This window comes from Balaenoptera ricei, chromosome 20, assembly GCF_028023285.1.
Source record: "Balaenoptera ricei isolate mBalRic1 chromosome 20, mBalRic1.hap2, whole genome shotgun sequence".
Taxonomy (NCBI): domain Eukaryota; kingdom Metazoa; phylum Chordata; class Mammalia; order Artiodactyla; family Balaenopteridae; genus Balaenoptera; species Balaenoptera ricei.
Genome location: NC_082658.1, coordinates 51924886 through 51952164, shown reverse-complemented (window position 1 = coordinate 51952164; position 27279 = coordinate 51924886). Strand labels below are relative to the sequence as shown.

At 52.3% G+C, this 27279-nt stretch overlaps 2 protein-coding genes across 3 annotated transcripts in view; one reads left to right on the top strand and one right to left on the bottom strand.

Moving 5' to 3' along the window:
* Nucleotides 1-825: 825 nt before the first annotated feature.
* Nucleotides 826-23489, bottom strand: CTNS (cystinosin, lysosomal cystine transporter). Of its 2 annotated transcripts, XM_059908830.1 has the most exons (12): nucleotides 23378-23489; nucleotides 19241-19445; nucleotides 16398-16477; nucleotides 12275-12353; nucleotides 11014-11098; nucleotides 6946-7049; nucleotides 6697-6828; nucleotides 5892-5991; nucleotides 5682-5801; nucleotides 4453-4623; nucleotides 2556-2673; nucleotides 826-2285 (listed from the first exon to the last, which is right to left on the bottom strand). In XM_059908830.1, exons 3-12 carry the CDS (start codon nucleotides 16456-16458, stop codon nucleotides 2152-2154), a joined length of 1104 nt encoding a protein of 367 aa, XP_059764813.1. In that variant the 5' UTR covers nucleotides 16459-16477; nucleotides 19241-19445; nucleotides 23378-23489; the 3' UTR covers nucleotides 826-2151. The 2 variants fall into 2 exon arrangements, with proteins under 2 accessions (XP_059764813.1, XP_059764814.1); XM_059908831.1 differs by lacking the exons at nucleotides 12275-12353; nucleotides 19241-19445; nucleotides 23378-23489 and having other exon boundaries at nucleotides 16398-16473.
* SHPK (sedoheptulokinase) overlaps nucleotides 19751-27279 on the top strand; it is a 20048-nt gene continuing 12519 nt past the window's right edge. The window contains exons 1-2 of the mRNA XM_059908829.1: nucleotides 19751-20012; nucleotides 23409-23550. Of these exons, the coding sequence (XP_059764812.1) occupies nucleotides 19845-20012; nucleotides 23409-23550 (310 nt within the window). The 5' untranslated portion in view covers nucleotides 19751-19844. The remainder of the gene's footprint in view (nucleotides 20013-23408; nucleotides 23551-27279) is intronic.

The window sequence follows — 27279 nt, the reverse complement described above, 5'->3', positions numbered from 1 at the left end:
TGATGCTGTGCTTGACCAGGGCCGCCCCCGTGGGAATGTCTGGGAGTACTTTCACTGGAGCTGGGCCAGGAACCCCCAACTTGCCTCGCGTAACCTAGCCTCAGCTCCTATTGGGGAGGGACCTCATGGACACCAAGGGAGAACATCCACCCGCTAAGACTCTTAAGAGTATTCAGTTTAGCACAGCCAGGGATGCAGCCCCAAGTGTTTCCAGGGTCTGTGATCTGAGGAGATGGGGGTGAGCTGGGGAGCACTGAGGCCTTTGCTTGGCCCAGCACTGGCTGCATTACCAGCTCTGGGAATTGTTGCCACTCATGGACCCACCTAGCACTGCCAAGGCAAATTTTTGCAATCTCCCATCTTTAAAGTGTGGTACCCAATCACAGACTGGGTGGCCCAAATAAAACAGGCGTGTGGGCTCGGTCAAGCTGCAGTTTTCTGCTTTAGGGAAACAAGATCCTAAGTTTTTTGATACTTACACCTGGCTAGAGGATCTGGAAGACTTCCTCCCCCACCCTTCCCCCACCTGCCCTTAAAGACCTCATCCAACCCGTACTCACCACCACAGCCTGAGTGCCATGCCCTTGGTAACACAGACAGGGTCCCTGTGGGACCTACCTGGCCCTGAGCAGGTAGGCATCTTGTGCCACCCAACAGAGCTCCCCTGATGAAATGCCGGGTCGGCACACAGCCACCTTGGAATCAGCGAACTTCGAAATCCCACGCATTTCCTTACACGAGTGACTGAGGCTGTCTCCCTAAGCCCCAAGGACTTGGTTCTGAAGCCAACACCCCTGCCTCCTGCATCTGGCAAATGCTCAAGTGTGCAAAGGAAATGAATCAGGTTTAATTAAGGACAGAGGCCCCTCATGTTGATCTCGTGGTTAACTATGACAGTGGATTGACAAGCTCATGGCATGTACAAGGCACGTCCTGGGACCCTCCCCTTCCCTCCCCTCCTCCAAAGGAAGGACAACTGCTTGGTGTGGGAAAGGAGGGGCTTTGGGATCAGGTTGGGCCCACGAGGATTGTGTGAGGTGGTCTTAAGTCCTTATCTGAGGCTCCTGAACAGTCACAAATTGGTGAGTCTCAGGTAGGGGTCTGGGGAAAGTGAGGGAAGGGGGCCTGCCCTCCCCATCAGGGGAGCTGTTTTCACCACCTGGCAAGTCTAACAGGCATCTAAGGCACAGACTGGTGTGTGTGTGTGTGTCCTGTACTCCAGACGCAGGGTAAGGAGCAGTTGGAGGGGCTTGGGGCCTGACTATGGGTAAGTGGAGATAGGCAGAAGCAGAAGAAAGTAAGCCACTCACTTCCAAAACATCCCTATGAAAAATCCAAAAGGGTCGTCAGTGTGATAAGGATCCAGAGAGTGTTGGATGTGAGCCGGGTTCTGAACCAATCTGTTGGGTACCTCAAGGCTCAGAAATACTGTTTCTTTACCACAGCCTGGCCTGGGCCACCTGTGATTGCAGTCGTGGAAGTGGATTTACGTATAATGAGTGTCAGGACAGTGAGCGCTCAGAGAATGCAGCCTTCAGAGGAGGGACCCCAAGGCCTAACCCCAAAGTCCTAGTCCCCCTGCCACCAGCACCAGCACCTTGGGTCTATTGGCCACGGCACCTGGCTGCTTGGTCTTTGAACACAGCAGTGGCAGCAAAGCGCCCTTGGCTCTCCCAGCTGCAAGGTCAGTCCTTCACGCTGCTCCCAGAAACACTGGTTGCTTGGGGCGAGGCCTTTGGCTCCAAGCTCAGTGCTCAATCCTGCCTGGGACGGCTGCCAGAAGCCCTGTGTGCTGCCCAAAGCCTTGAAGGAAATAGAGATGCAGCATCAAGATGCGGGAGGGCCAGATGCCTGGCCAGCAAGGCCTGGGAGGGGCTGAGACCTCTGGGGAGTCTGGGAGGGGCCGCCAGTGGCCTGGCCGTTCATCTCTGCACACAGTCAGGTGCCTATCCCAGAGGTAGGTTCCTCCCTGGCCTGGAAGAGTCCTGGACGAAGGCAGGCTGGTTCAAGTTTAAGGAGTTGGGCCTGAGGAAGAGAGCGCTTCTCCACATGGAGCCAGCCCGGCACTCCAGACGGCTTCTTCAGCCTTCCTGGTGGAAACTTGCCCACCAGGGCCCAGGGCCTGGGCTGTTTCCGCTGGGTCCCTAGGAGCTAGTTCAGCTGGTCATACCCTGGTTTCTTTCTGTACAAGCAGAAATGCTGAATGAAGAAGACAACATCGAAGAAGATGGAGAAGATGCCGAGGCCAAACTTGGTCGGGTCTCCAAAGATCAGCGTCCACTGGTCTGTTAGCAGCCAGAAGGGATGGGATTGGTTTTGGTTTTAGGTTGGCAGCTCCTGAAGCAGCTGGAGCACGTGGGGCTGCGGGGGGACGGGGGTGCTCATCTGCCCAGGAAACCACAAATCCTCTAGCTGCCAAAGCCCCGAGGTGAGCCTCACCTTGGGGGCTGGGACTGGCTAGGATTCCCCGAGTCGGGAAGGGGTGGTTTCCGGGAAGCCCGGCCCCGCCCTGTGCCTCTAGCCCGCCAAGTGGGCGGGCCTGCCGGCTGACTCACCGTTGTTGTAGGACTGGAGGAACATCTGCAGGAGGCTGAAGCTGCCCCCAGTGAAGTCCAGAAGCACGTTGCCAATGCTCCAGCCCTCGGTGCTTTTGTAGTAAAAGTTCAAGTAGGCCTGGGCCAGACAGACGGAGGGCGGTGAGGGGGCTGAGTGGCGGCCTCCTGCACCTCGTGACCACCGCTCCAAACAAGAGCGGCTCTCATTCCTCCCACTCATGCGCTTGGACCTCAGCTCCAAAAACACAATGACCTCTGGGCTCCGACAAGCCTCGGCTGAGGGCACGGTGTGGGCGGGTCCTGGGGTGGCTGAGGGCACGGTCTGGGCGGGTCCTGGGGTGCAGAGCCCTCCTCCTCCTTCCCTCGCACCTCCCAACCCCGGCAGAGGGATGGGGAGCTGCTGCCCTCCATCCTCTTCAGCCCTCCCTATCCTGGCTTTCCAGCAACTCTGAGTTTTCTACTCACCTTCAAATGGAGAATCTCCCCAAACTCAGCCTGGACTGAATTCATGTTGTGCTTATGAACATGGCCTGGGAGTCCGATGGCCTGGTTTGGAATCCCAGCTCCACCATCGGAGGAGCTATGTTACCCTGGGAGAGTTACTTGAGTTCTCCCAGCCTTAGTCTCCCCATCTGCAGAGTGGACTTAACTCCCTCCTCAGCCCTGGTTGGGCTCTGGGGCCTCCACCTCGGGCTTCCCAGGTTCAGCCCACTTGCACATCGCCCCTCTTCCTGCTGCCAGTGCCCTCTGGGCTTCTCTGACCGTTGACCTCCCTTCCCACCACCTGGGGGGACGGCTTGGCCTCTGTAGTGGTCCTCTCCCAGTTAGCCACCTGTCAGTTCCCCTTCTTTGCCCTCTCCCACCCTCTTCTGTATTTGCTGCCACCTCTCCAGTTCTGGACGGTTCCAAACATCTCGAACTGGGGCTCCTGCCTCCCAGGTTTCCCAGGCCCGAGCCTTCCCACGCTCAGGGACTGAGGCCCCACTTCCCCCAAAGCCTCCCCCCGACTCTGAAGCCGCCTTCCCAAGCACCCCGGGACCTGGCCCCGCCTTCCTGGCTGCACAGTGCTCGGCCGGCAAGGTCTTCTCTGCCTGTGCCTTTGTGCAGGCTGCCCCGGCCTGGGGCGCCCCTTCTCTCTTGTCCACAGAACCGAGTCCTGCTCATCCTTAAGCGGATGGCTCTGTCTCCATGCCCTCCAGAGTACTGGCCCTGACTCTGGCCAAAATGCTCTCCTTCCTGGGCCCATGCAACACAAGGTTCCCTGTGCTGGGAAGGCGAGTTAAACGCGAGGGCCTAGATGCAGCCTGCAGTTGGCAGTTCTTCTACACCTGACCCTCTCCCAGGCCATTCCGCCTGCGGGGCAAGCTGTGTTTGACTATTAAGCTGTGTCTGACCCAGCTCTGAATAGGACTGTTTGAGTACTCGAGGGAGGGTGCTGAGGGCTCACAACGAGGACCCTGAATGGTGGTGGGCTCCCCCCTCCCACCTCATCTTCCTGCTGTGGCTCGTCAGGGTCATCAGTTGGTGATAACGGGTGGCAGTGGTAGGGTGGGGGGCAAAGCTTAAGTCATTAGAAAGGTGGGGCTGGAGAGAGATGGGAGTGACCTGCACGACCCTTGACTCTCAGAGCTGAGTGTGAGTCAGAGAAGCGGCCACTGACTTCCCTGTGGGATTCCCAGCCCCTGGGAAGAGCAGGTAGTGGTCACAGCCGGTTTTCCGTGAGGCCCCCCTCCTGCTGGGCTTGCCGGCCTCCTCCCTGTAGCTTTCCATCCACATCTCACCCTGGCCAGAAGCTGCCCCAAGGGAGCCGGGTCCAGGGTCTGTGTCTCATCCCTCTCATGCTAACGGCCAGACCCTGGTGGTACCTGTGGAAAAGGCGGGCAGACCCTGGAGGTACCTGTGGAAAATACTTGACCAGCGTCACCGCCAGCTTGATGTAGGAGAAGCAGAAGAGAAATTGCAGCCACGTGGTGGCCCTGACTGCGGCCATGATCAGGGCGATGAGTGTGAAGAGCCAGGAGAGCACGAGGAAGCTGATGGCCAGCCAGGACACCCGCTGGTTGCCTCGCTGAGGATGAGACGGGGAAGGGGAAGGGGTGGGTGGGGTGCAGAGAGCCCAGCACCAACCGCACCTTGTCACTATCAGGGTCTCTGGTTCCATCCTCTTGGACTTGAAGAGCCTGTTTGCTTCTTGTTCCCATGTTGCAGAGCGGGGTCCCTCAGAGCCCACCAGGAGTGAAGGGTGCTGGGGACATGGCCCCCATCACGCTGGAGGCATGGCACCTCATCTCGGCCCAGGCTCCTTCCACGACCCGAGGGAGCCTGATTGGCTCTGGAATCTCTTTCCCAAAAGCAACCCTCCCTCATCTAACCTTCTCAGCAAAGGGTAAGAAAACCTAGAAGATTCGTGAAGGTGGGGGCCAAGAAGCTCTGGCTGGCCTGGTGTGTGGGAAGAGAACTCCCCAGAGGAAGTGGTGCACCCACAGGGAAGTGAAAGGAAACGGTAGCATCAGCGATGCCCTGAAATACGCACTCACGAACGACGTCCTTCCCTGCTGAGACAGCAGACGGCCCTCCAGCAACACAGCTGGGCCCGGGCTCCTCAGCCCAGCCCCCAGAGCCCCCCAGGACCTCTCCTGCTCCCTCCACTGCCACCCTGGCCACCCCCACCTGCTCACGGTCCCTCTCGCTGCTCCCTGGCCTTCACAGTTCTGTCCGCCGGCTGGGGTGCCCCACCTGGCCCTCTTCCCCATCGCCATGGGAACTTCATTCATCCCACGGACCACAACTCAGTGCCCTCTTTCCCCCTCCTCCCTGGCTGAGTCGTGGGGCCCACGAGCTGCCTGTGCTCTCCCTGCCCGCTCAGCTCTCAGCCTGCTGGGTCATACTGCCTCCCTCTGTGTCCCTCACCCCAGACCTGGGGCGGCCTGAGGACTTGGGCTTACGGGGTGTTCCCTGTGCCCAGCATGGGGTCTGGATAATAGGCCAGCAGATGTGAGTGAACGGACACATTTCCCTTCTGGGGGTTTCCATGTCTCCTGTAAAACGGCAGGTATGGGCAGCACGTGCTGCTGGGTGTTGGCCTGGGCAGCGCAGGCTGCGGCGGGTGCCAGGGTCACTGCTCACCTCGTACAGGAAGCACTGCACCATGATAACCAGGGTGAGGGCGACCGCGTGCAGGCTGAAGAAGACGTCATTACTGTCCACGGGGTTCACGCCATTGGGGTATTTGAGGAGAAACTGCTCCTGTTTGGGAGTGGGGAGAAGCTGGGGGGTGAGGGGTGGCCAGACCACCGGACAGCTCTGCCTGGGTTCCGGGGGCGAGCAGGGCCGTACCTTGATGGAGGGCACCCAGAGGAGGCCGATGTTGAACACGCTGTAGGCCACGAAGCCCATCAGGTTCAGGGCCACGAAGTCAAAGCTCAGACCCACGACACTGAGGAGGGGGCGGGGGGACGGGGAGACAAAGCAGAGCAGGGGGTGAGACTGGGGGCCGCCGGGGGCTGGAGGGGACAGAGCTCCCAGCACACAGGAAGGAGGGCCTGGCTCCCTCAAGGAGCGCACAGTCCTCAGGTCCCCTTCCATGCCACCCCCAGTGCCACCGAACCCCACCCTCCTGGGATTGTCTGGAGGCTTCCTGCAGAGAGGAAGCGCCTCCCTCCCTGGTTCCCAGCTCAGCAGCCCCACAGAGGCCCACGTTCCTTGGTGGCCTAGGTGTCCTTGGTGCATGAAGCCTGGGCCCTTGTCTTTAAAATCAAGGTGGGCCAGCTTTCGTCTCCGAGGCCGAAGGATCCAACTCCTGCACTGGGGCACAACTTGACACAAATTCCTCCAGGGCTGCGTGGACCAGGAGCACAGCAGATTCAGGTGGGCTCCTCCCACCCAGCCCCTTCTCCGCTTCAACCGAGAAGCCCCATTTTGTTGCTTTTGCAGGGAGGGGCTGAATTGCACAAGAGACCAAATGCCCAGCACTGCAAGTCCTACACAGGCGCTTAGAACTTTCACATCAGACCACTTTTAAGAAAGGACAGGAAGAAAGAAGAGCAGAGGGGTAAGTCAGAACCCAGGCTGCCCACAGCCTCGTTGGAATGCCCGTCCTACTGGACCCAGGTGAAGCTGCACGTGAAGCTCCATAGGTTACCTTTTCCGCCTCCAGTTGGTGATCACCTGCGGGTAGAAGGAGATGGACCAGGCCACAAAGTAGATCCAGCCGATCACCTGGTTTATGATGCTGACGACATTGCTGTGGATCACGGAGAAGCGTATCCTTGGGCTGGAGAGAATGTGGGGACCGGGATGAGCTGGGGCTGGACTTCTGGAGGAAACCCCACGTGCCAGCACCATCCCCCTTCTCATCATTTAGGGCCCACATGGGCGGAGGCCAGCCTACCTGGTCTGGTTGGAGTGATTTCCGTGCAGATAAGTGGTAACTTGTCCAACATTTTGAGACGTCACTTGAAAAGAGGAATTTGTCACGCCGGGAGGGACCACAACCTGTTAGGAAAACTGAATCAGGTCCAGCACCCCGTAGTTACTGGGACCCCAGCTCCAGGCCATGCACTAGGGAATGGAGGGACAGGTCACACACAGCCCCTGCCTTCTAGGAGCTTCCTAACAGGAGGGAGAAATGTTGGACTAATCAGCCAGCTGGAACCCCCACACATCAGTGTCAGACTTTCTGAGCAGGAGGGCCCTGCCCTCAGGCCCTCCCCTGGCTTATCTCTGAGGGATGGTGGGAGGGCCCTCTTCATCTCACTAGCCATTCGATCTCAGGCAAGTTATTTGAGCTCCGATCTTGGTTTGCTTATCTGTAAAAGGGGATAACACAAGTGTCTACCTTACAGGGTTGCTCTGAACGACATAACGTCCATAAAGCTTACGGCACCGAGCCTGACACGCAGCAAGCTGTGAAGTGTTTACCATCACTACTACCCTACGATGACTGCTATTACCTCTACTTCCGTTACTACGGACTGCTCTTCCAGATCCACAGAGGGATGTCTGCCCCACGCCCAGCCTAGCTGCCAAGCGACAAAACAGAAGAGGTGCACACACCAGACGCCCGGCAGTGAGAACATCCTTACCCTCATTTCTGCCCAATTTCATCGAAAGCTCTGCTCCAGGAAACAGTACGTGGAGGCCTACCTGCAACTTCTGACCTCCCAATCATGCTTCCTGACGCTCTCAAATCCCAAGTGTGGCAGGGAGCGGGTTATACCTTCACTGAACCACACTGTGCCCCTGCCCCCATCTCTTTGTTCCCTGGATGATGCTTCAGGCCCTGCCTTCCACCCATGTTGTGGGCACCGTGAGGATGCGGCTCACTGGACTGCAGTGGCTTCTTCAGGGACCCTTGAACACTGTCTTTCTGCTCTTATCCCCAGAAATCAGGGGGCTTTGGCAGGACAATTGAAATGGTGTTAAGTGGCTGCTGCAAAGCCTGGGATCCAATTCGTGGCCAATGTCTTGTGAGCTACATCTTCATGACACGTACTACTCTTGGCTCTTTTACTTTCCCATCCTCATTTGTTCTTATTTTTAGCAGATTTTCCTGGCAACTGTTGTTTGCATATTTCTAAGTGGCCACCAGGTCCCTTCTAGAACTAGGTAAGAGGAAAATCTTCCAATTGGAAATTAACTGATACAAGGCAGAATGAAATCATAACAATTGCTTTTAATTTTTGTATTAATTTTTAGTTTTGGCTGCGTTGGGTCTTCGTTGCTGCACGTGGGCTTTCTCTAGTTGTGTCGATGGGCTTCTCATTGTGGTGGCTTCTCTTGTTGCAGAGCACGGGTTCTAGGCGTGCAGGCTCAGTAGCTGTGGTGCATGGGCTTAGCTGCTCTGTGGCATGTGGGATCTTCCTGGACCAGGGCTCGAACCCGTGTCCCCTGCATTGGCAGGCGGATTCCTAACCACTGCTCCACCAGGGAAGTCCTGCTTTTAATTTTTTTAATCAATAAACTTTATCTTTTAGAGCAGTTTTAGGTCCACAGCAAAATGTATTGCTATCTTTTTTCTGAGTGCTTTCTTTCTATGTGCCACCTGCAATCCTAGACATTTCATACTTGCTAGTGCTTTTAATCCTCACAGCCCTGTCAAGGAGACATTATTAACCTTCTGTCCACAGATGAGGAAACTGAGATGTGTCGGGGTGATGTACCTCACATGTGGCTCACAGGACAGGCTCCTAGACTGCCTGCCTGACCCCCAAGTTCTACCCAGTGGTTTCCAAAGGCACAGGGAGTAGACAGGAGTAGTTAGAGAAAGGGATGGGTCAGGGAGGCATGAGCCTGGAAAAGTGGGTTGGTGCCCAGATAGGTCATTCTACAAACGGATCTGCCATTAAGCTAAAAAAAATAAAAATAAAAAAACTGAACTAGGGACTTTCCTGGTGGCACAGTGGTTAAGAACCTGCTAACGCGGGAGACATGGGTTCGAACCCTGGTCCGGGAAGATCCCACATGCCATGGAGCAACTAAGCCCGTTCACCGCAGGTACTGAGCCTGCGCTCTAGAGCCCGCGCGCCACAACTACTGAAGCCCGTGTGCCTAGAGCCCGTTCTCCACAACAAGAGAAGCCACCGCAATGAGAAGCCCGCACACCACAACGAAGAGTAGCCCCCGCTTGCCACAACTAGGGAAAGCCCGTGCACAGCAACGAAGACCCAACGCAGCCAAAAATAAATAAATAAATAAATAAAATTAAATAAAATTCTTAAAAAAAAAATTGAACTATAACATATGTGCAGAAAAGTGCACCCAGCACCCAGATCAAGAAATGGAACATTTCCAGACCCCAGAAGCCGTGTTCTGTTCCCTTTTGGTCACCGCTGATCCCAAAAGGAAACTACTTTTTTTTTTTTTTTTTTTTACTATAGGAGTATTTTATTTATTTATTTATTTGTACAGCAGGTTCTTATTAGTTATCTATCTTATACATATTAGTGTGTACATGTCAATCCCAATTCATCCCCCCACCCCCGCCCCCGCTTTCCCCCCTTGGTGTCCATATGTTTATTCTCTACATGTGTGTCTCTATTTCTGCCTTGCAAACCAGTTGGGAAACCACTCTTCTAACACCATAGATTTGCTTTGTCTGTGTTTGCACTTTACACACAAAGAATCATACAGTCCAGGCTTTTTTTTTTTTTTTTGGCTTAATGTTATGCTTGACTTTCACTTATTTTTAAAAGATTAATCTTTCCCTTAGATGTTTGGCCCTTAAACTAAGTGATCAGCGTCCATTCCTCAGAGTCTAAATTTGATCTGTGGATCAAGCCAGACCTCTGAGGGCTAAGTACCACAACCTGCTCTTAGAACCAACGGCTTTTCTTACCCTGCAGCAGGCCTCACACCCCGGGGCAGGAGGGGGAAGTTGTGGGAAATGGCCCTGTCTATGAGATGAGACTCCCCTCTCACTCAGGTCCTTTAGGTAGACGCTCTTTAACTGATCATGAGTCAATACTGTTTGCTTGCTAGAGGGCTCAGAGCTGATTTGCAGCTCATTTCTACGACCACACAGGGCCTCATGCTGAACCTCACTGCTATCAATTTCATCCCTGTGTTCATCTTGTCTGGTTTATTTTTTCCCCCTACTGATTTGTTTTAAAATCAGGTTGATTGGTAATTGGCTCAAAACCTTGGTAAGGTGGAAGCAGGGTATGTATTAACAGATAAATGTATAAAGACTATAAATAGTCATCACTATTATATCAGACAGCCTCTGGCACTGGTTTTTGGAAATAACACTCATCCAATGGGATCTCAGAACAGTGCTTTGCAAACTTTAATGTGGACCCAAATCATCTGGGGAATCTTGCTTATATGCAGATTTTTAATCAGTAGGTCTGGGATAGGGCATTTCTAAAAAGTTTTAGCGGGGAGGGATAAATTAGGAGTTTGGGATTAACATATACACACTATTATATATAAAATAGATAACCAACAAGGACCTACTGTGTAACACAGGGAATTACGTTCAATATTTTGTAATAACCTATAAGGGAAAAGAATCTGAAAAAGTATACATAAAAAAATATATATACATATGTGTATGTATAACTGAATCACTTTGCTGTACACCTGAAACTAATATAACATTGTAAATCAACTATACTTCAATTAAAAAGAAAAGATTTTAAAGCAGAGACAATGCTTCTAGTCCGTGGACGCTCTTTGAGCAGCAATGTCTTAAAAAATCATATTAAGAATTTCTTCTACATTCTCAGAACCATTTCTGCCTCAGATTTCTTACCATCACCTTCCTAATTCCATCTACATAGCATAAAATGTCCATCCTCAAAGAGACTAACAAAGCCCAAATCTGAGATTTCTAGAATAATAGGAGAGGGGCAGCCCACGGTATAAAAACAAGGTGGCCTATTTACACAAGCACTTAGTTAAAATGTGTTTTGTTATCCAGTAATTTTCTGCCCATCAGTTATGATTCATTACTTACTTCATCAGGGAGCTGAAGGATAGTAACGTTTTTTGAACGAAATGTGATTTCAAAAGTGATCACCAAGGTTGCATTTAAAGGACGCCTGTGGAGAACAAGAGTCTGGTTACTGCTGAGAAGTTGTACTCTGTGAGATCTCAACCAGCCCTCTGGATTTCACAGCAGGCCTCTCATTTCTCAAGCAATTAGGGTGAGGCACTGCTATGTGCTTGGCCCTGGGGGGTTGAGAGGTGGGGTCCCTGTGACCAGTGAGAACACGAGGTGGGAAACTGGCTGTGAATGCCACATGAGGTGTCCAGAGGCCGACAGGACCATAGCATCTGCTCTGGTGGGAAAGGCTTCTGAGAAGGGTCAGGTAGCAGGGAGCAGCACCCCCAGAAAGCAGTGAGATATGTCTGAGTGGGAGCAGCCCACAGGGACCTCAAGTCTGGGCTTAGAGGCCTGGAGTTAATTTGGAAGGCAGTGGAAAGCCGCTTAAGGATTCTGCAGAGGGGAGAGTTGTGCTGAGGGGGTGATGTGTCAGATTTACAAGGTGTCGATGTGCAGAAGTGGCAGGATCTGGGGATGGAATGCGGGTCTGTTAGGGAGTCTTGGTCCCAAAGCTTTGGTTTGAGATCAGACATCCCAGGAGAGGTGAGGAAAAGGGAGAAGGGTAAAGAGAAGAAAATAACAGCGTTCCAGATCTTCATCTTGGGGAATCCTCATGGCTGGGAGGCAAGAGTTGGGCAAAGCAGGGAAGGATACAGAGGAGGTAGGCTCTCTGGCACGGTCTGGACTAGGTCGGCGCCCTCGTGCGGGAACCAGCAGAGAGCAGCTAGAGAGACTCTCAGACAAGGCTGAGCAGGAGGGCTGCACAGTGGGATCCACCCAATGCAGTTGGATGTGATCTCAGAAGCACTGCCAAGCGACTTCGCTCCTTGGCCCCAACCTTCAGGGCTCTCTTCAAATACTTCGAACCTTGGAAAGGACCACTTGGAAGTCTGGCATCAACTGCTGGTCACTCAAGGACTCTTCTCAGCTGGGGAAAAGGCTCACGTGTCATCCTCCTCCCACTGGAAGCAAGGATTCAGTGGTTGGGGAGAGAGAGGCTTTGGGACCTCGGTCTGCAGCCTAGGGCCGCTGCCTTTCTTTCCCTGGCTTGTCTTAAAGTGAAGAGGCAAGGGCATCACACTTAAAATATGAACAGACTTGAGCCGGGGGTCAGCCCTGACCCAGCTGTGGGGCAAACGAGCTGAGGACAAAGCTGGGCCTGGGAACTTACGGGAGGGAGATGCTGACATTGGTGGAGCTTCCATTTTCCAGCTTCACGGTGGGAGGAACAGAGAAGTTGACCGTGGACTCTGGAACGACCCAAATCAGTGGCATGAGTCGTGAGGTCAGAGAACTCAGGCCCACTGAGACGCTGGGTGGAGGGCCCCTGACACTTGAACTTGTGAAGTCTGATTTATAACCACCTCTATTCCCTAGGCAAAGACTCTGAGATTCTGAGGGGCTGAGTGAGTGACGGGCCTGGAAATGCCCTTGTTATGCTCTTTCCCCTCCTGCTGCCAGAAACAGAGGGAGACACAGGCCTGAGCAGGAGATGCTGTAGCTTCCTCCTCCCCCACCGATGAGCTCTGAGGGTCTGTAGGAGTCACCCAGAAATAGAAACCATGGAGCCCAAAACCTGGTCCCAGTTTTTGGCCTAACTGGCCCAAAGGAAATCAAGCCACAATCTGGGACTGGAACACGTGGGCTTAAACCACCTCTTCAGATGGAAAGCACAATGGTTTCCTCTGTTCATGGAGCTAAACTGGCCCTGCAGAACCGGTCCTGTCCCTTCCTGTAGTCTCAGAGAGACACCTGGGGCCCAGCTAACCTGTTTCTAAAGAACTGCCTTTGGGCTCCTGTACAAACCCAGCTCACCCCATTCATTGATCCCCTTCCGGAGGCTGACTCTGCTGGGGACTCGGGAGAGACTGGTGAACAGTACACAGTTTCACTATTGCAGATTTCTTCTTGGCATTAAGATGCTAACGCAGGAGGTAGACAGATAGGCCTCGGGGGTGAGGGAGGAAGGTTTGGGAAGCCAAACACTCCAGGGCAACTTGGCCACAGACCAGGAGTGAGTTAGCTTCTCTCTGACCTCTTCCTGTGTTCTCTGGGCGGCCCCCGCGCCCCAGGTGTTCTCAATGCCCCAGGCACGCATCTACTTCACCTCCCTCACCTGAGGGCCTTTGCAGCATAAGGTGTGATCATGAATCTAGACTGGGCTGGGAAGGGGGTCCACAGGGGAAAGCAGGTGCTCAGTTTGATGAAGATGGTCCTTGTCAGGGTAGGGGCTACAGGTGGGGCCCAGGTCTCCTTCTCCCTCCAGGTCTCCCCAGACCCCTCAAAGGCAGAGACGAAGAACTGAAATTTTAGATGCTCAGGTTGGAAGGAAACTTAAAAGTTCCCTAATTCAACCTCCACTGTCTGAGCCCCTTCTCAGTACTCCTCCCTAGCAGTTTCTCTTCCTCTGTCCGGACACCTCGGCGGGAGCGGGGGAGGGGAGGGGGGCGCGGAGAGTAACCTCATCTCCTCCAAGGGAACCTGCCAGCCTGAAACTTGCACTCCGGGGCCTGGCTCTGTGACCGGGGACCTCAGACCCTACCTGAGCCGCCTTGTCCAGGCTGGCCTGCAGGTGCCTGCGAGTCTCCAAGCTGATTCCCACAGTCCGTTGCAGTCCCCACCCTGGCCCTTGGGAGGCCAAGCTGCTCAGAGCAGAGGAGGATGGTCCCCGCCCTCCACCCCCTCCTTAGGTGTATCCTTGGGGCCTGGAGGCAGCTCTGCCCCTCCTTGTTCACACTCACCCCTCTCATACCAGCCCGAGGCTCTGTTCTGGGCTGCACAGCTGAGGTAGGAGGACTTAAAGGTCCCTGCTATTCCTTTCTACCTAGAGCCTGAGGACCACATCAGATAAGCAAGACCCCGCCCAGGACAGGGCTACTGAAAGTGATGCCAGGTAGCCACCCACGTTCTGGGTCCCTGGGGCTCTGCTGGGACTGCGGTCAGGGTCAGTGGGAGATCCGCATGGCCTTGACTCTTCCAGACTTTGCATTTCAAAAGAGGAGGTTGTGAGCTCTCAGAGAACCAGGTCAGCCGTTCAACCACTTCCCCTCACTTAGCCCCAAGGAAGATGGCAGCACTCAGCAGCTGTGTGACCGAGAGTAAGGTACTTAACCTCACTGAGCCTCCACTTCCTCACCTGTGAGATGGAGAGCACAGCACTACCTCCCTCCCAGGGGCACTGTGAAGATAAAGCGTGGTGAAGTCTGTGATGCAATTTCCACACAGCTTGAGTGCGAAATAATTGCTGGTGACTATTCTTATCACCGTGTAAACCCTGCAGGACATTTTTTAGCCCAAGACGGGAGGCAGTTAGGAAGCTGGCATCATATCATATCCTGGGAAAGCATGTTTTAAAGTTTGCCCCAGGGCAGGAGTCTCTGGACACCACATCCGAATAACCAAATGAGTTTTGGTGAGACTACCTGAAGGTTCCCCCAAGGAGAGTCTTTGCATTTTAAAAACTAATCCTTATTGGCACATCTCCCACTATGCCTCCCACCCCACACCAGCCACTCTGCTGTACTGTGAACTCCCATTCTCTAATTACTGCAACAGTGAGAGACGGGCAACGTGATCCCTATTTTGGATAGAAGAAAGTGGAGAATCCCATGAGGACAAGTGTCCTGCTCACACAGCTCAGAAACGGTAGAGGCAAGATTTAAACCTAGGCTGGCCTGGTCCAGAGCGCAAGTCCTTGCCACTAGGTGGCAGCACCTCAAGATTCCCCCCAAAGAAGTCAGGGGCAAAAAACTCTGAAGGCAAATGATCTCATCATTGGTCCTCTATTACCACTCCCGAAAGCAGAGACAAGACAGGCACAGCACAATGAGGTCAGAAACCTAATTCCAGTTACTTGATTTTATGGTGGCTCCGACTATTCTCTTATGACATTCAGGAAGAAGGGCAAAGTGATACAATGGAGCAGGGGTCCTATTCGGGTCCCATCCTTGTTACTTTGTAGCTGTGTGACTTTGGGAGAGACTTCTGCCCTCTCTGGGCCTAAGTCAGCCCTCTGTATAATCGAGTGGTGGCAGTTGGATTTGTTCTTCTTTCCTAGGGCAATGCATTAGCATGACTAATAGAGCTTTATTTAAAGCGGGCCAAGTGTACACACTTTTGGGCCTTAATCCCAGACAATATGATCCGGCAGGTCTGGAGTGGGGCTCTGGCATTCGTACGGAAGAACACCGGACTCCACGGTGTTCTTTCTTTCTTGGAAGAAACCTCTTCTTTCTCGAAAATTGCTTACCCACAAGGTGTGACTACAAGGTGACATGACTGATTGTTCAACAAACTTGGAAGAGCTGATCAGATGACCCGTGTTTTCTCAGAGACTCAAGAGGCCAAATAACTGGAGCAGTGCACCCACTGAGCGTGGCTCTTGGGAAGCTTTGGCAAGGGTTTGCATAGTTTGTATAAGGTTAATTTGGAAACTTTAGTTGGGGGTTTTAAGATGTATTTGATTTGTTTTTGGCTGCGCTGCAAGGCTTGTGGGATCTTAGTTCCCTGACCGGGGATTGAACCTGGGCCAGTGAAAGCAGTGAAAGCACCAAGTCTTAACCACTGGACTGCCAGGGAATTCCCAAGATGTATTTGATTTTTGACAACAGCCAGATGATCAAAATAATGGGCCTGGTGTCCTTGGAGGCTCTACACAGCTTTTCGTGGAAGGAATTTCAGCAATGTTTGGGCAGTGGAGAATTGATGGAATGATATAGGCCTCTGAGGGCCCTGCTCTGAAGGTCAAGCCTCACAAGGATGCACAAACGCTGACGTGTTTTTCGACAAGCAGCCTGAATTCTGTGAGGGCCCTAGCCCTGCTTCACCCTGCTTCCTCGGTCCCTGTCTAAGGGCAGAGCTTTCTCATCGTACCAGGGGAAGCCGGGCAGGCTCCGCAGGTGCCTACGGCTTGGCGGAACCAGGTGCAACGAGGTGACCACCTCACCTGCTTCTGCAGCATCTCCCAGGACCCATAACTCCCTCCGTGAGGTCCACAGGGTGGGAACACAAGCTCTTCTCTACAGATATTATCCCAGATTTTCGGAGCTCCACAGTTTGATGTTGGTGATACAGAAAAGGGAACAGGGGCCCCGGGGCAGAAGGCTAATTATCTGTGGAACCATCTGGCTCCCTGTAAAACTCCTCGACTCCAGACCTCGGTCTGCTCCACTCACTGGGTACCCACCTAGCCAAGGGGCAGGCAGACACATGCAATCTGGATGGTCCTGAACTTGTGGCGGCAAACAAGTCAGGCTACTTACTCCATTTCCCTCTTTATCCATTTCTAAACTTACCACATTTCTCTATGAGCTTCAGGGGAAAAAGGATAAAAATAACCAGCCACCTCCTTATCATGTTCCTCGATTTCAGTGAACTAGGAAGAAAAACAAACAGCAAGAGAAGTTCAGGTTAAAGTTGGATTAGCTCAGCAACAAGAGGACAATAAGCCACCTGGAACCATGGCACAGACAGTTCATAAGGGACTTTCACTTCACACCTGTGACTTCAATGGGCTTTGTATCACCAGCTTGGAGAAGGGGACCCCAGGGAGGACTTATCTTTCTTTGACATGTGGGGAAATGGGCTCAGAGAGGCTAAGTGGGTTGTGTAAGGTCCCACCCTGAGGAAGTGGACAAATGCTGAATTTTTCCCTCTTCAACTGCTTTGTGCAACCTAGTAAACAGAAAGAAAGAATGCAACCTTATTGGCTGGGGGTTCTTTTTTCCAGAAGATATTAAAACTGTGGTCAGATATTTGACTTCGTGAACCTATAAACCTTAAGGAAATTAACTTCATTTCCTGTCCTGGGATAAGCGTCTATGGGTTAATGCCACCAACCGACCCTTGATTAGGACTTTTTTGTTTGACAAGTGTCACTTCTCTGGGACCAGCAGGGATCATTCACAAAGGGGACCCAGTGTGGGACAAGCCCCAGATCAGCCCCGTAGCAGCTCATTGGTTAAGTGAAGGAGATGGGTTGCTGCGTACCCATAACCCCCACACACAACAGGTGAACCAAGGGTCAGGATGGGGCAGGTGAGCGTAAATATCTGTAACTTGGTTTCCACATGCTGCTTCAGTGTACAGTGCTCTGCCCCACCACCTGTGACAGCCTCTGGGGATTCCTGCAAACTGTTGGAGAGCCATGAGGTCTGTGTGGAAACATCCCTGCCCCCGCTCTGGTTTCAGTTTCCCCAAAAGGCCTCAAGAACCCTCCTGATACTCCCCTTCCTCAAAAAAGTCTCCCTGACTGCTTCAGCCTGCCTGACCTCCACTGCCCCTCCGTCTCCTCCAGGGGCCTCTCCGCCTGCTGCAGCTCCCCCGATCACTGGGTCTTATCTCAGGAGCTTTCCCACCTGCCGGCACCCATCTCCCCACTCTCTGGCCTCCTCTGGGGGCCTTGCCCTTGGCGCTGTACCCCTGTGCTCTCTGCCCCTCTGCTTTCTGTACCCTGACCTGCGGGAAATTGCTCTCCTGTGTACGTGGAATGACCCCCCTCTCATTCTTGCCACTCTCTGCTCTTCACACTTGCTGATGTCCTCAAGCTCAGGATTCACTTTGTTCCCCAGGGCAGAGTCTGGGTTTTCCTTGAGAACTCAGGCGCAGAATCAGGCCTAACCGGCTCCTCTCTCATTCCACGAGATTGGAATGTAGACTGAGGAACTCAAACTCTTGGACAGCAGAAGTTCCCTGGTCCCAGACGCTGACACACTTTGGAGGAACGACATTACGACAGATATAATGAACTTGAGAGATATGTGCTCGATTACAATGTTTCAAAAAGATCAGGTTAAAATTATACACAGGGACTTCCCTAGTGGTCCAATGGGTAAGACTGCGCACTCCCAATGCAGGGGGCCCGGGTTTGATCCCTGGCAGGGGAACTAGATTCCGCATGCACGCTGCAACTAACAGTCCACATGCCGCAACTAAAGATCCCGCGTGCCACAACTAAGACCTGGCACAGCATGCATGCATGCATGCATAAATAAATAAAATATTAAAAATTATAATTATACACAAAAACTAGTGTTTTGTGAATGCTACGAGGTAGAAGTGGAGAATTTCACCACAGTAGGCTCTGTCTGGTATGCTGCTCTTCCTGTGTAAGTTCTATTGATATACTCTCGGCCTCACTCAGACGCCACCTGCTTCGAGAAGCCTCCCACTCCCAATCCCCTCCCAGGGGCAACCTGGGGTCAGGGGTTTCCTGTGGTAGCTCCACTTGGTCAGGTATCCAGTTAATCCTGTCACCCGTTGTACAACCTGGAACTCCCTGGATCTTCTTCTCTTGGAGAAGTAAAACAGATAGTGGCAAGGAATGTGTGCCCTGGAGAGTGACTGCACAGGTTTGAACCTGAGCTCCCCATTTATTAGCTGTGTGACTCTGGGGTGCTGCTTAACCTCCTCAAGCTCCAATTTCCTAAAGTGAAAACAGGGAGAGTGGGAACTAAATCATAGGACCTAAATGAAATGACACGTTAAGCAGGATTTGTGGTCCTTTTATCAGCAGTATTAAAATTTCAAGGGGAAGGGGTTGGTAAGAGAGAAAGGTGGAGAAACAATGATGTAAAGGAAATACAACTGTTGCCTAGGGCACTCAGCAGGCTCTCACGAAGCCTAGGTTGTAATTTTCCTCAACATTGTTGAAAAAGGCAGGCCCCAGTAGTCCTCCCTTCCTCCAGCTTGAAAGGCCCGGAGGGAGGGGCCGGGTCTCGTCCTGCCCACTCCCCCGTAGCCCAGCCCGGCGCTCAGCACCCCAAAAGGAGTTCCTGACGTGGTCCTCTCAGTGTCTCCCCTCTGCCAAGCCATCTGCAAACTCTGCGACCCAGATTCAGGCAGCAACTAAGCAGAAAGCGGGGAAGGGACGCTAACTTGCACTGGAATAGAGCCTCCCACACCACCTCGGCAGCCCGGTGTCCCCTGCCTCCACTCACTACCACCCGAGCCCTTCAACCCGGGGGCTGTCCGGTGCCTCGAGGCCGGGACCAGTGGCCGGGGAAGGAACCCTGGCGCGGCTGAGGGAGGCTGGATGCGCGGCCGGCGGCCGAACTGACTTGCCGTGCCAGTCTCTAGGCCTCAGGGGGTCCGCCTGGGAAATGAGGCGGGAGGCTGTCGGAGCCGCGTCGGCTCTCACCTGAGGTCCTCTAGGCTCAGGGGACCGACCAGACGGAACGCAGGAGCCGCTTCGGACTGTACCACCTTCCTCCGGCCGGCTTCACTTAATGTGGGGCGGACCAGAAGTCACCTGACTCGAGCCACCTGATCCGCGGCGTACAGGTCTCGGCGCGATGCACCCTGGGAGCTGTAGTTTTCCCGCGTCTCAGCAAGACAGTTTGGGGCTGGGGAGGAGCGGAGGGTCTCAGGCAACTTGGCAGGCATGGGGGCTCGGATATGTGGGAGGGTTAAGTCACTATTAGGGTCACAGAAGCTCTCGCATCCCTCAGCGAGACTCGGGGTATTGGTACTTTGGTGAGCAAGGCCGAAGCCTCGGGCCACATCGCAAACCCTGCCCTGCGGGGCGGGGCCTGTAGGTTCCGCCTTCCACCGCGGCTCCGCCTATAGCCGGGGGCCGTCGCTCGAGGTGCGCGGGACTCGGCCTTCCTCAACCAATGGGAAGACGAGAATTCGTCGTGTTGGGCGTGGCTGGAAAGATTGGCAGGCGAGGCCCCGCCTCGGCGCCTCTGTCCCGGGTGAAGTGTGCTGGAAGGGGCGCCCCGGCCCCAGACTCAATCGCTGTCATGGCTGCACGGTCTGTCACTCTCGGCATCGACCTGGGCACCACGTCTGTGAAGGCGGCCCTGGTGGAGGCCGCGCGCGGCGACCCTTCCGGGTTCGTGGTACTGGCGAGCTGTGCCCGGCCTGCGCGGGCCGAGACGGCGGCCCAGAGCGCGGCGGCGGGGCCCCAGGTGAGGCAGTGCCCTGGAGCCTCGCCGCCTCCAGGAGCCTCCAGACACCCTCTTCCTCCTCAAAGAAGTCTCCCTGACTGCTCCAGCCTGCCTGATCTCTGCCTGCCCGCTGCAACTCCCTCGATCCGATAGATCTCCTCCTAGGAGCTTTCCCACCTGCTGGCACCGATCTCCCCACTCTCTGGCCTTCTTTGGGAGCCTTGACCTTGGCGCTATATCCCCGTGCTCTCTGCCCTCCACTTTCTGTATCCTGACCTGCAGGAAATTGCTCTCCTGCATATGGAGCGATCTCAGGCCGCCTTCTCATTCTTGCGGCTCTCTGCTCCTCACATCTGCAGGTGTCCTCAAATTCAGGATTCAACTTGTTCCCTAGGGCGGTGTCTGGGTTTTCCTTGAGAAATCAGACGCAAAATCCAGCGTAACCTGCCCCTCTCTCATCCCGCAGGAGTGGATTGTGGGTGGAGGAACTCAAACACTTGGACAGCAAAAGTCCCCTGGCCCCAAGGGCTGAGACACCTTGGAAGAAAGACGTCAGGACAGATAGACATTGAGAGATACCTCAATTAAAATGTTAGAAAAAGGTCAGATTGATAATTCTACACGAAACTAGTGTTTTGTGAAAGCTACAAGATAGAAATGGAGAATTTCACCACAGTGGGCTCAATTGCAAGTTGTGGGTTCAGAAAGGATGTCAATCCTCAGAGATGGATTCCATTAATTCCCTGAGAAAGGTAGCTCTATGTTCAGTTCATTGATAATAGAAATTAATATCAAGGAACTTTCTGTGTATCTTCATGACTTTTTTTTCCTGGATCGGATCTCAGCTTGTTCTTATAATTGAAATAGATGACCTCTATGGCCCCTTCCAGCCACAGACCTCGATTTTCTGAACCAAACCCCACTCCCAATAGCTTTGTTTTTCACAAGCTCTTGCCACATACCTGGACTCAGTCCTTTAGGGTTCAGAGTCCATCTTGCTCAGAAGCATTTCAGAGGATAAAGATTTCAGGAGCACTTCTCATTTTCATAGAGCCTTTCAAAATTAGTTTGGTTGGGGCATCAGGACATTTTAGAATGATTATCTCACTTCATGGACCATGAAGTGGAGGCAAAGTCAGCTCTGACCCTGTGGGGGTAAGCAGCAGAGCTGGGATTACAGGGGTGGGTTTTAGGCAGAGCCCTTTTCTCTTGAAATAGGGCCACTTCTTGAAAACTACTTTCCCCACTTCCCCCAGTGTCCAGCACAGTGTTCTGTGTTTACAGGCACGCTCAGTGCTCCACCACTGCCTAAGGAGGGGTTTAGGGGAGGCCAGTAATAGCCCCCCTTGCATCCTCCACATGTGTGTTGTGCTCTGGGACAACAGCCTTGTTGTAATTTCCCCTATAGCAGGATTTCTTCACCTTGGCACTGTTGATATTTGGAGGTTGGATGATTCTTTGTTGTGGGCTGCCGTCCTGTGCGTTGTAGGATGTTCAGCAACATCCCTGGCCTCTAACCCACTGCATGCCAGTAGAACCCTCCTCCCCAGCTGAGACACCCAAAAATGTCTCCATATTGCCAAATGCCCCCTAGGGGACAAAAATCACCCCTGGGGTAAGCACTACTGATATATAGAAACACCTGGTGGCTCTGTTCTTTCCTCATGTCCATATTTCTCACTCTTTAGAAGCATTGTGTACTCCACAGTCAAGTTTGGCAGCTATGTGGAAGGTCAGACTTTCAGCTCTTTGCAGCTTTAAAATATCAAGATTTTTGAGGGAAGCTCTGTGACCCTTTCTGTGTTATGAATTTTACCTCTCTGAGCCTCAGTTTCCCCATCTGTAAAAAGGGGTGTGGGGGAGGAGGGTTGAACGAGTTCCTAAATTCTTTTTTCAAATCTGAATTTCTAGCGTTTGATCTGAATGTAGACCACTTGATATTCTGAATCAAGGAATGGGGGCAGCGCCTTTCCTGTGACACTGTGGGTGTATCCATTGTCTGTCCAAGAATTGCTCCCCCATCACACTCACCACTAAAACTCCTCACACACTGAGTGCCTCCTTGTCTTCACTCCCTTCTGGCCTGTTTCACTCCCCCACTGTCCTTACCTACACAGCTCACCCACCCTAGGTCCATTTTAAACAGTCCTGCATTCATGTTCCATCTGGGTTCATGGCACGTGGGAACTCTTTAAACCAGCACTGTCCAGTGGAAATGTGAGCCACACGTGTAATTTTCAACTTCCTGGTAGCCATATCAAAAAACAGTAAAAAGGAACCGTAAAATTAATTTTCATTGCTTATTTTTTTAACCCAATGGATCCAAACATATCATTTCCATATGTAATAATCAATATAGAATTATGATTATGAGATATTGTGCTTTTTTTTCGTACTAAATCTGAAATCTGGTATGTAGATTTCAATTCAGACTAGCTGTGTGTAGCTGATGACTGGCGTGTTGGACAGGGCAGGTGTAAACAAATGCCTCTTCCCTGCTTCCTTCTTCCTTTGCCCGCTGTCTTATTTCTTCCCTCCTGGGGGATCGATCATGCATAGCCATGCATCTCCTCTCTGCCCCATCTTTTACTGCCCGCTCAGTTCTACTGTAGTCTCTCCTGCATAAAGAGTCTTGTTAGGATGTAGGGTTGCCTCCTCAACAAAATGCTCTGTGCTCCCTCTCCTCTCCTTCCCCAACCCTACCCCTCCTCACCTTTCTTCTTTCTACTCCTTCCATCATGTTTGTTTGGAGCCAAGAACTGCCACAGCCCAAGGCCAGCAGGCTGACAAACGAAGGGTTAACTCCAAGGAGGGGGGTGCCTGCACTGCCCCCGGAACAAATGCAAGCCCTCAGGGCATTCAGGAAATGTTTGCCAGATGGATGAACTGAAGCAAACCCTAGGGCTGGTCCTCAGGTGCTTTAGTCCGAGAAGCCTTTCTTGCCTACACCTATCCTGCTGGCTTCCTCCCTGCTGGGTTCCATCCTTCTTCTACCCCAATGCTCCATGTGCCTTGCCAAAGACCTTTGCCTTATTTCTCCTTGCAGCATGGTCTCGTGTTTTCCTGTCCTGCTGGACAGTAAGCACCTGTAGGGCAGGGCAGTGCTTTTCTCAGCTCAGACTCTTCCACAGAAGGAGGCAGAGCCCGGGCCATTGGCTGAACTTAACCCACAGTGGCGCCTCATCTGTGAATGGGAGAAGTGGGACCTCGCCCACCACATTCCTACTCCAGGCCCCACTGGAGGCGGTGGAGAACCCTCAGGCCCACATCCCCTCCCTGGGGCCCCTCAGCAGGTCCTGGAAGTGCCCTCGGTGGAATTAGGTGGGCAGCCACCACCCAGGAAGCCCCTGACGCCTCTGCCCTCCTTCCCCTGCCTGTGTGTGTACCTCTGTCCAACGTATCCTGTTCTGTTTCCAGGGGCAGGAGCAGGATGTGAGGAGAATCATCCAGGCCCTCCACGAGTGCCTTGCTGCCCTTCCCCGGCAGCAGCTCTGCAAGGTCTGTGGCATCGGAGTGTCAGGACAGATGCACGGAGTCATGTTCTGGAAAACAGGCCAAGGTATGCTGAGCTTGGGGGTGATCACGTGCTGTTAACAGTCACCCTGTGATCTCAGGTGGCCTCGGCCTGCAGCGGCTTGAAGCAGGATTTTGGTTCCCCTGGCCAGAGACTGAAGTCAGGCTGTAGCAGTGAGAGTGCTGAATCCCAGCCACTAGACCACCAGGGACCAGCGGCCAGTGATAAGGCTCTAGCCCATCGGCTTTGTAGAAATGAATTTCCACAAAGAGACAGAAAGAAGTGAAACAAGTAAAGTGTTTATTAGGAGGAAAAAGGGTACGTGCGGATAGACACACAGGCAGGCTCAGAGGGACAGAGGCTCTCAGAGGCTCACGCCCTCGTGGTAGTTTGAATCACTTATATGGGGCATTTCTTTTGAGTTTCTCTTGGCCAATCATCTTGCTTTGCCTGGCTCTCAGTCCGTATTTGGTTTATCTCAGGGTCCTCCTCTGTGTGTGTGCACATCTCTTAGCCAAGATGGATTCTAGCAAAGAGGCCTATGGGTAGGTTGACGTCACCTACTATGGAGTGGCACCCCTTCCCTTTTTGACCCCCGAGGAGCCTTTCTGTGCATGTGTAGTTGGGAAGGGCTCCTTGATCTCGAGAATGAGGAATATGTGGTCTCTTTATCTTTTATCTGGGCAGCCCTCAACTCTTCTTCGCTCCTCTATTACCTTCATCTTGGAGTATCTGTCGGCAGGGGACAGACTCCAGCTGCTCAGCCTGGGGCCCATCTATCTCCTGCCTCACCTGGAACCAGAAAAGGGCTGCCAAGGGCTCTCTGTGAAGGGTCAGGTTATTCTGCTGCCTCTTGCATTTTGTGTACATCCTGTCCTGTTCAAAGGATGTAATGAAGTGAACTGTCCACTCACACATTATTCATGAACAGGGAGAGAGAGAAGAGTGAGTTCTCTCTGATTCTCTGTTGGATTCAGTGGAGTGGATTTTCCACAGCCTTCTCTTTCTTTGTGCCAGTGTCTTGGAGCATCAGTGCCAACAACCAAGAGATTAGTGTAGCTGTAGATTCCAAGACACAGAGGAAACTCTTCTGAATTTAGGCATAGTTTTTGTTGTTTAACATAATCACAGATATTTGTGATTTTTCAATTCCAGGGCACATCCTTTTCATGGGCACAGGTGCTAAGCATCATTTAGTTGGTCGTCTTCTTTCAGGAGGTCTGCCACAGTGCAGAGGTGGGTGGCCTGTTCTGTTTAGCCTCTAGGAGGAGTATTAAGCCAGCAAAACAGCAGTGAGCACTTTGCATGCCAGGTGCTGAGCTAAGTATGTTACCTGTGTGATCTCATTGAATTTTCCCAACACCCTTATGACGTAGGTTACATTACTCTCCCATGAGACCCGGAGGTTCAGAGAGGATAAAATAATATGCTCAGGGTCATGTGGCAGTAAGTAGCAACTCCAGCTTTTCTCTTTTTTAATTAATTAATTAATTTTTATTTTTGGCTGCGTTGGGTCTTTGTTGCTGCGTGTGGGCTTTCTCTGGTTGCGGCAAGCAGGGACTTCTCTTGTTGCGGAGCACGGGCTCTAGGAGCACGGGCTTCAGTAGTTGCAGCACGCAGGCTCAGTAGTTGTGGCTCGCGGGCTTAGTTACTCCGTAGCATGTGGGATCTTCCCAGAGCAGGGCTTGAACCCGTGTCCCCTGCATTGGCAGGCAGATTCTTAACCACTGCGCCACCAAGGAAGTCCCGTGACTCCAGCTTTTGAACTCAAGTCTGTCTGACTTCAGACACTGAACTTTGAAAGTCTCCCGGGAGGACCAGAGTCACAGGAGGACACACTAGCTCAATGAAGGGAGGAATTTCCCAACAGAATGCCCAAGGAAGGATTAGGCTCTTGTAGGAAGTTGTGAGCTCCTGTTATGGCAAGTGTTAAAAAAAATTTTTTTTTTAATTATAGAAAGTTCGACATAGACATAAAAATAGGGAGAACAGCCTTATGAACTGACACATACCCATCACCCAGCTTCAAAACTATCAACTTTTTACTGCAGGTGTTTTAAGCATAGTATGGATGGCTACTTTGCGGGGTAGAGGCTGTAGTTAAGGAGGTTGGACATTGGATTCACCCCTCCTCTGCCTAGAGAATCAGTGATTCTGATTCCCCTGGGCCAAGTGAGTGGTGACTTGCCTCTCGGTGGCTTGACAGGGGTCTGGTGGTGCATCCTTTGATCAGTCCCCAGGGGGGGCCTGGGTGACTGCAGAAGCCCACCCAGGCTCTCCCCCTCCTCCTTTCCCTTTGTCTGCCTGTCGTCAGGCCAGCTGGGACCACGGGAGCTGCTCGGCTCCAATTACTAGCAGGAGCCAGAGGCCAGTTCTGGTGTTAGAGCTGACCTCTCAAGGGGAGTCTAGGTTGTAAAAGTTTTTAAACTCCTTAATTTTGCATTAACGAGAATAAACGTCCTTTTAATACTAAAACCCTTCCCAAAGAGGACAGCAGAGATCTAATGATTGTGCTCTGGTCACACGCCTTCCTTTCTGCCCGTCTCCTGGACTCTATAACGACCACGCAAACCATCGCCCACATCGGTGGAGAGAGCTGCTTAATATTTCATGGAGCCCACCTGCATGTCTTCTTGTTTTGGTTTCTGTTTCTGGGAAGGAGAGCCACTGTTTGACGATGATACCTGCTTAGCAGAGTGAGTGAAATCATATTTGAGATCAAGTCGTTCTGCTTTTAATAGCGGCTGTAATTCAGTTTGGTTTCGGGACCTACAATATATGAGGCTCTGTGCTGGGCCCCGCGGGAGACATAGAAACGGGATGCAGCCCTTGTCTTCCAGGGCTCGCTCAAGGCAGTCAACACAGACAGGCACCAGTAACCTGAGCGGAGAGCTAAGTGCTTCCACAAGGGCGCCAACTGGAGGAGAAGAGAGGGAGTGACTAGTGTCCTCTGAGAGGCCTGTGGTTACACCAGTTTCCACATTCCATTTTCAGGCTCAGTAATAGCAGGAGAGAAGTGGGGATCATAAAATCAAGCTAAAAGGCCAGCAGCAGACAGGGAGAAATTATTCACTAGTATATAGTAGACAAAGGACGAATATGGGTGCATATAAAGAACAAATAACAAAGAAAGGACCAATGGCCCTGTGGAAAAATGGGCAGAGGAAACCAACAGGCAATTCCTAGAAGAGGAAATACAAATAGCTAATAAGCATATGAAAAGATGCTCAGTGTCATTAGGAACTAGGAAAATGCAGATGAAAACAACAACGAGAAATCATTTTCCACCCACTGGATTCTAAGAAAGCAGTTTGAGAATGTCAAGAGTTGGCAAAGGGGGTGGAAAACTGGTTTTTTAAAATACCACTCCTGGTAGTATATATTAGCTTGGCCGTTCCGGAGGGCAGTTTGGCAGGGTGTTAAAAATAAGAGAGTTATAGCAACTACAGGAAGAAAACTTCCAACTGAACTACTATGAAACCCATTTGCTAATTGCGGGGGGTGAGGATAAAGCTTTTAAATTATACACTGTAAAAATAAGAGTTACTATGACTCAGTGGCCCTACTACTTGAAATTTGTTCAGGAAAAGGACTTTAACATGTATATGCAAACGAGGCATAATCATGGTCACTCATGGCATCCTTGTTTATTGTAGTGAAAACTGTGACGTTTACCCATGGGGGAGTGGTTAAATAAATGTTGGTACCCCACGCTGTAGAATGGTATGCAGTAGTTGAAAAAAATCAGGTGCGTTCACATGTTCTAACGTGGAA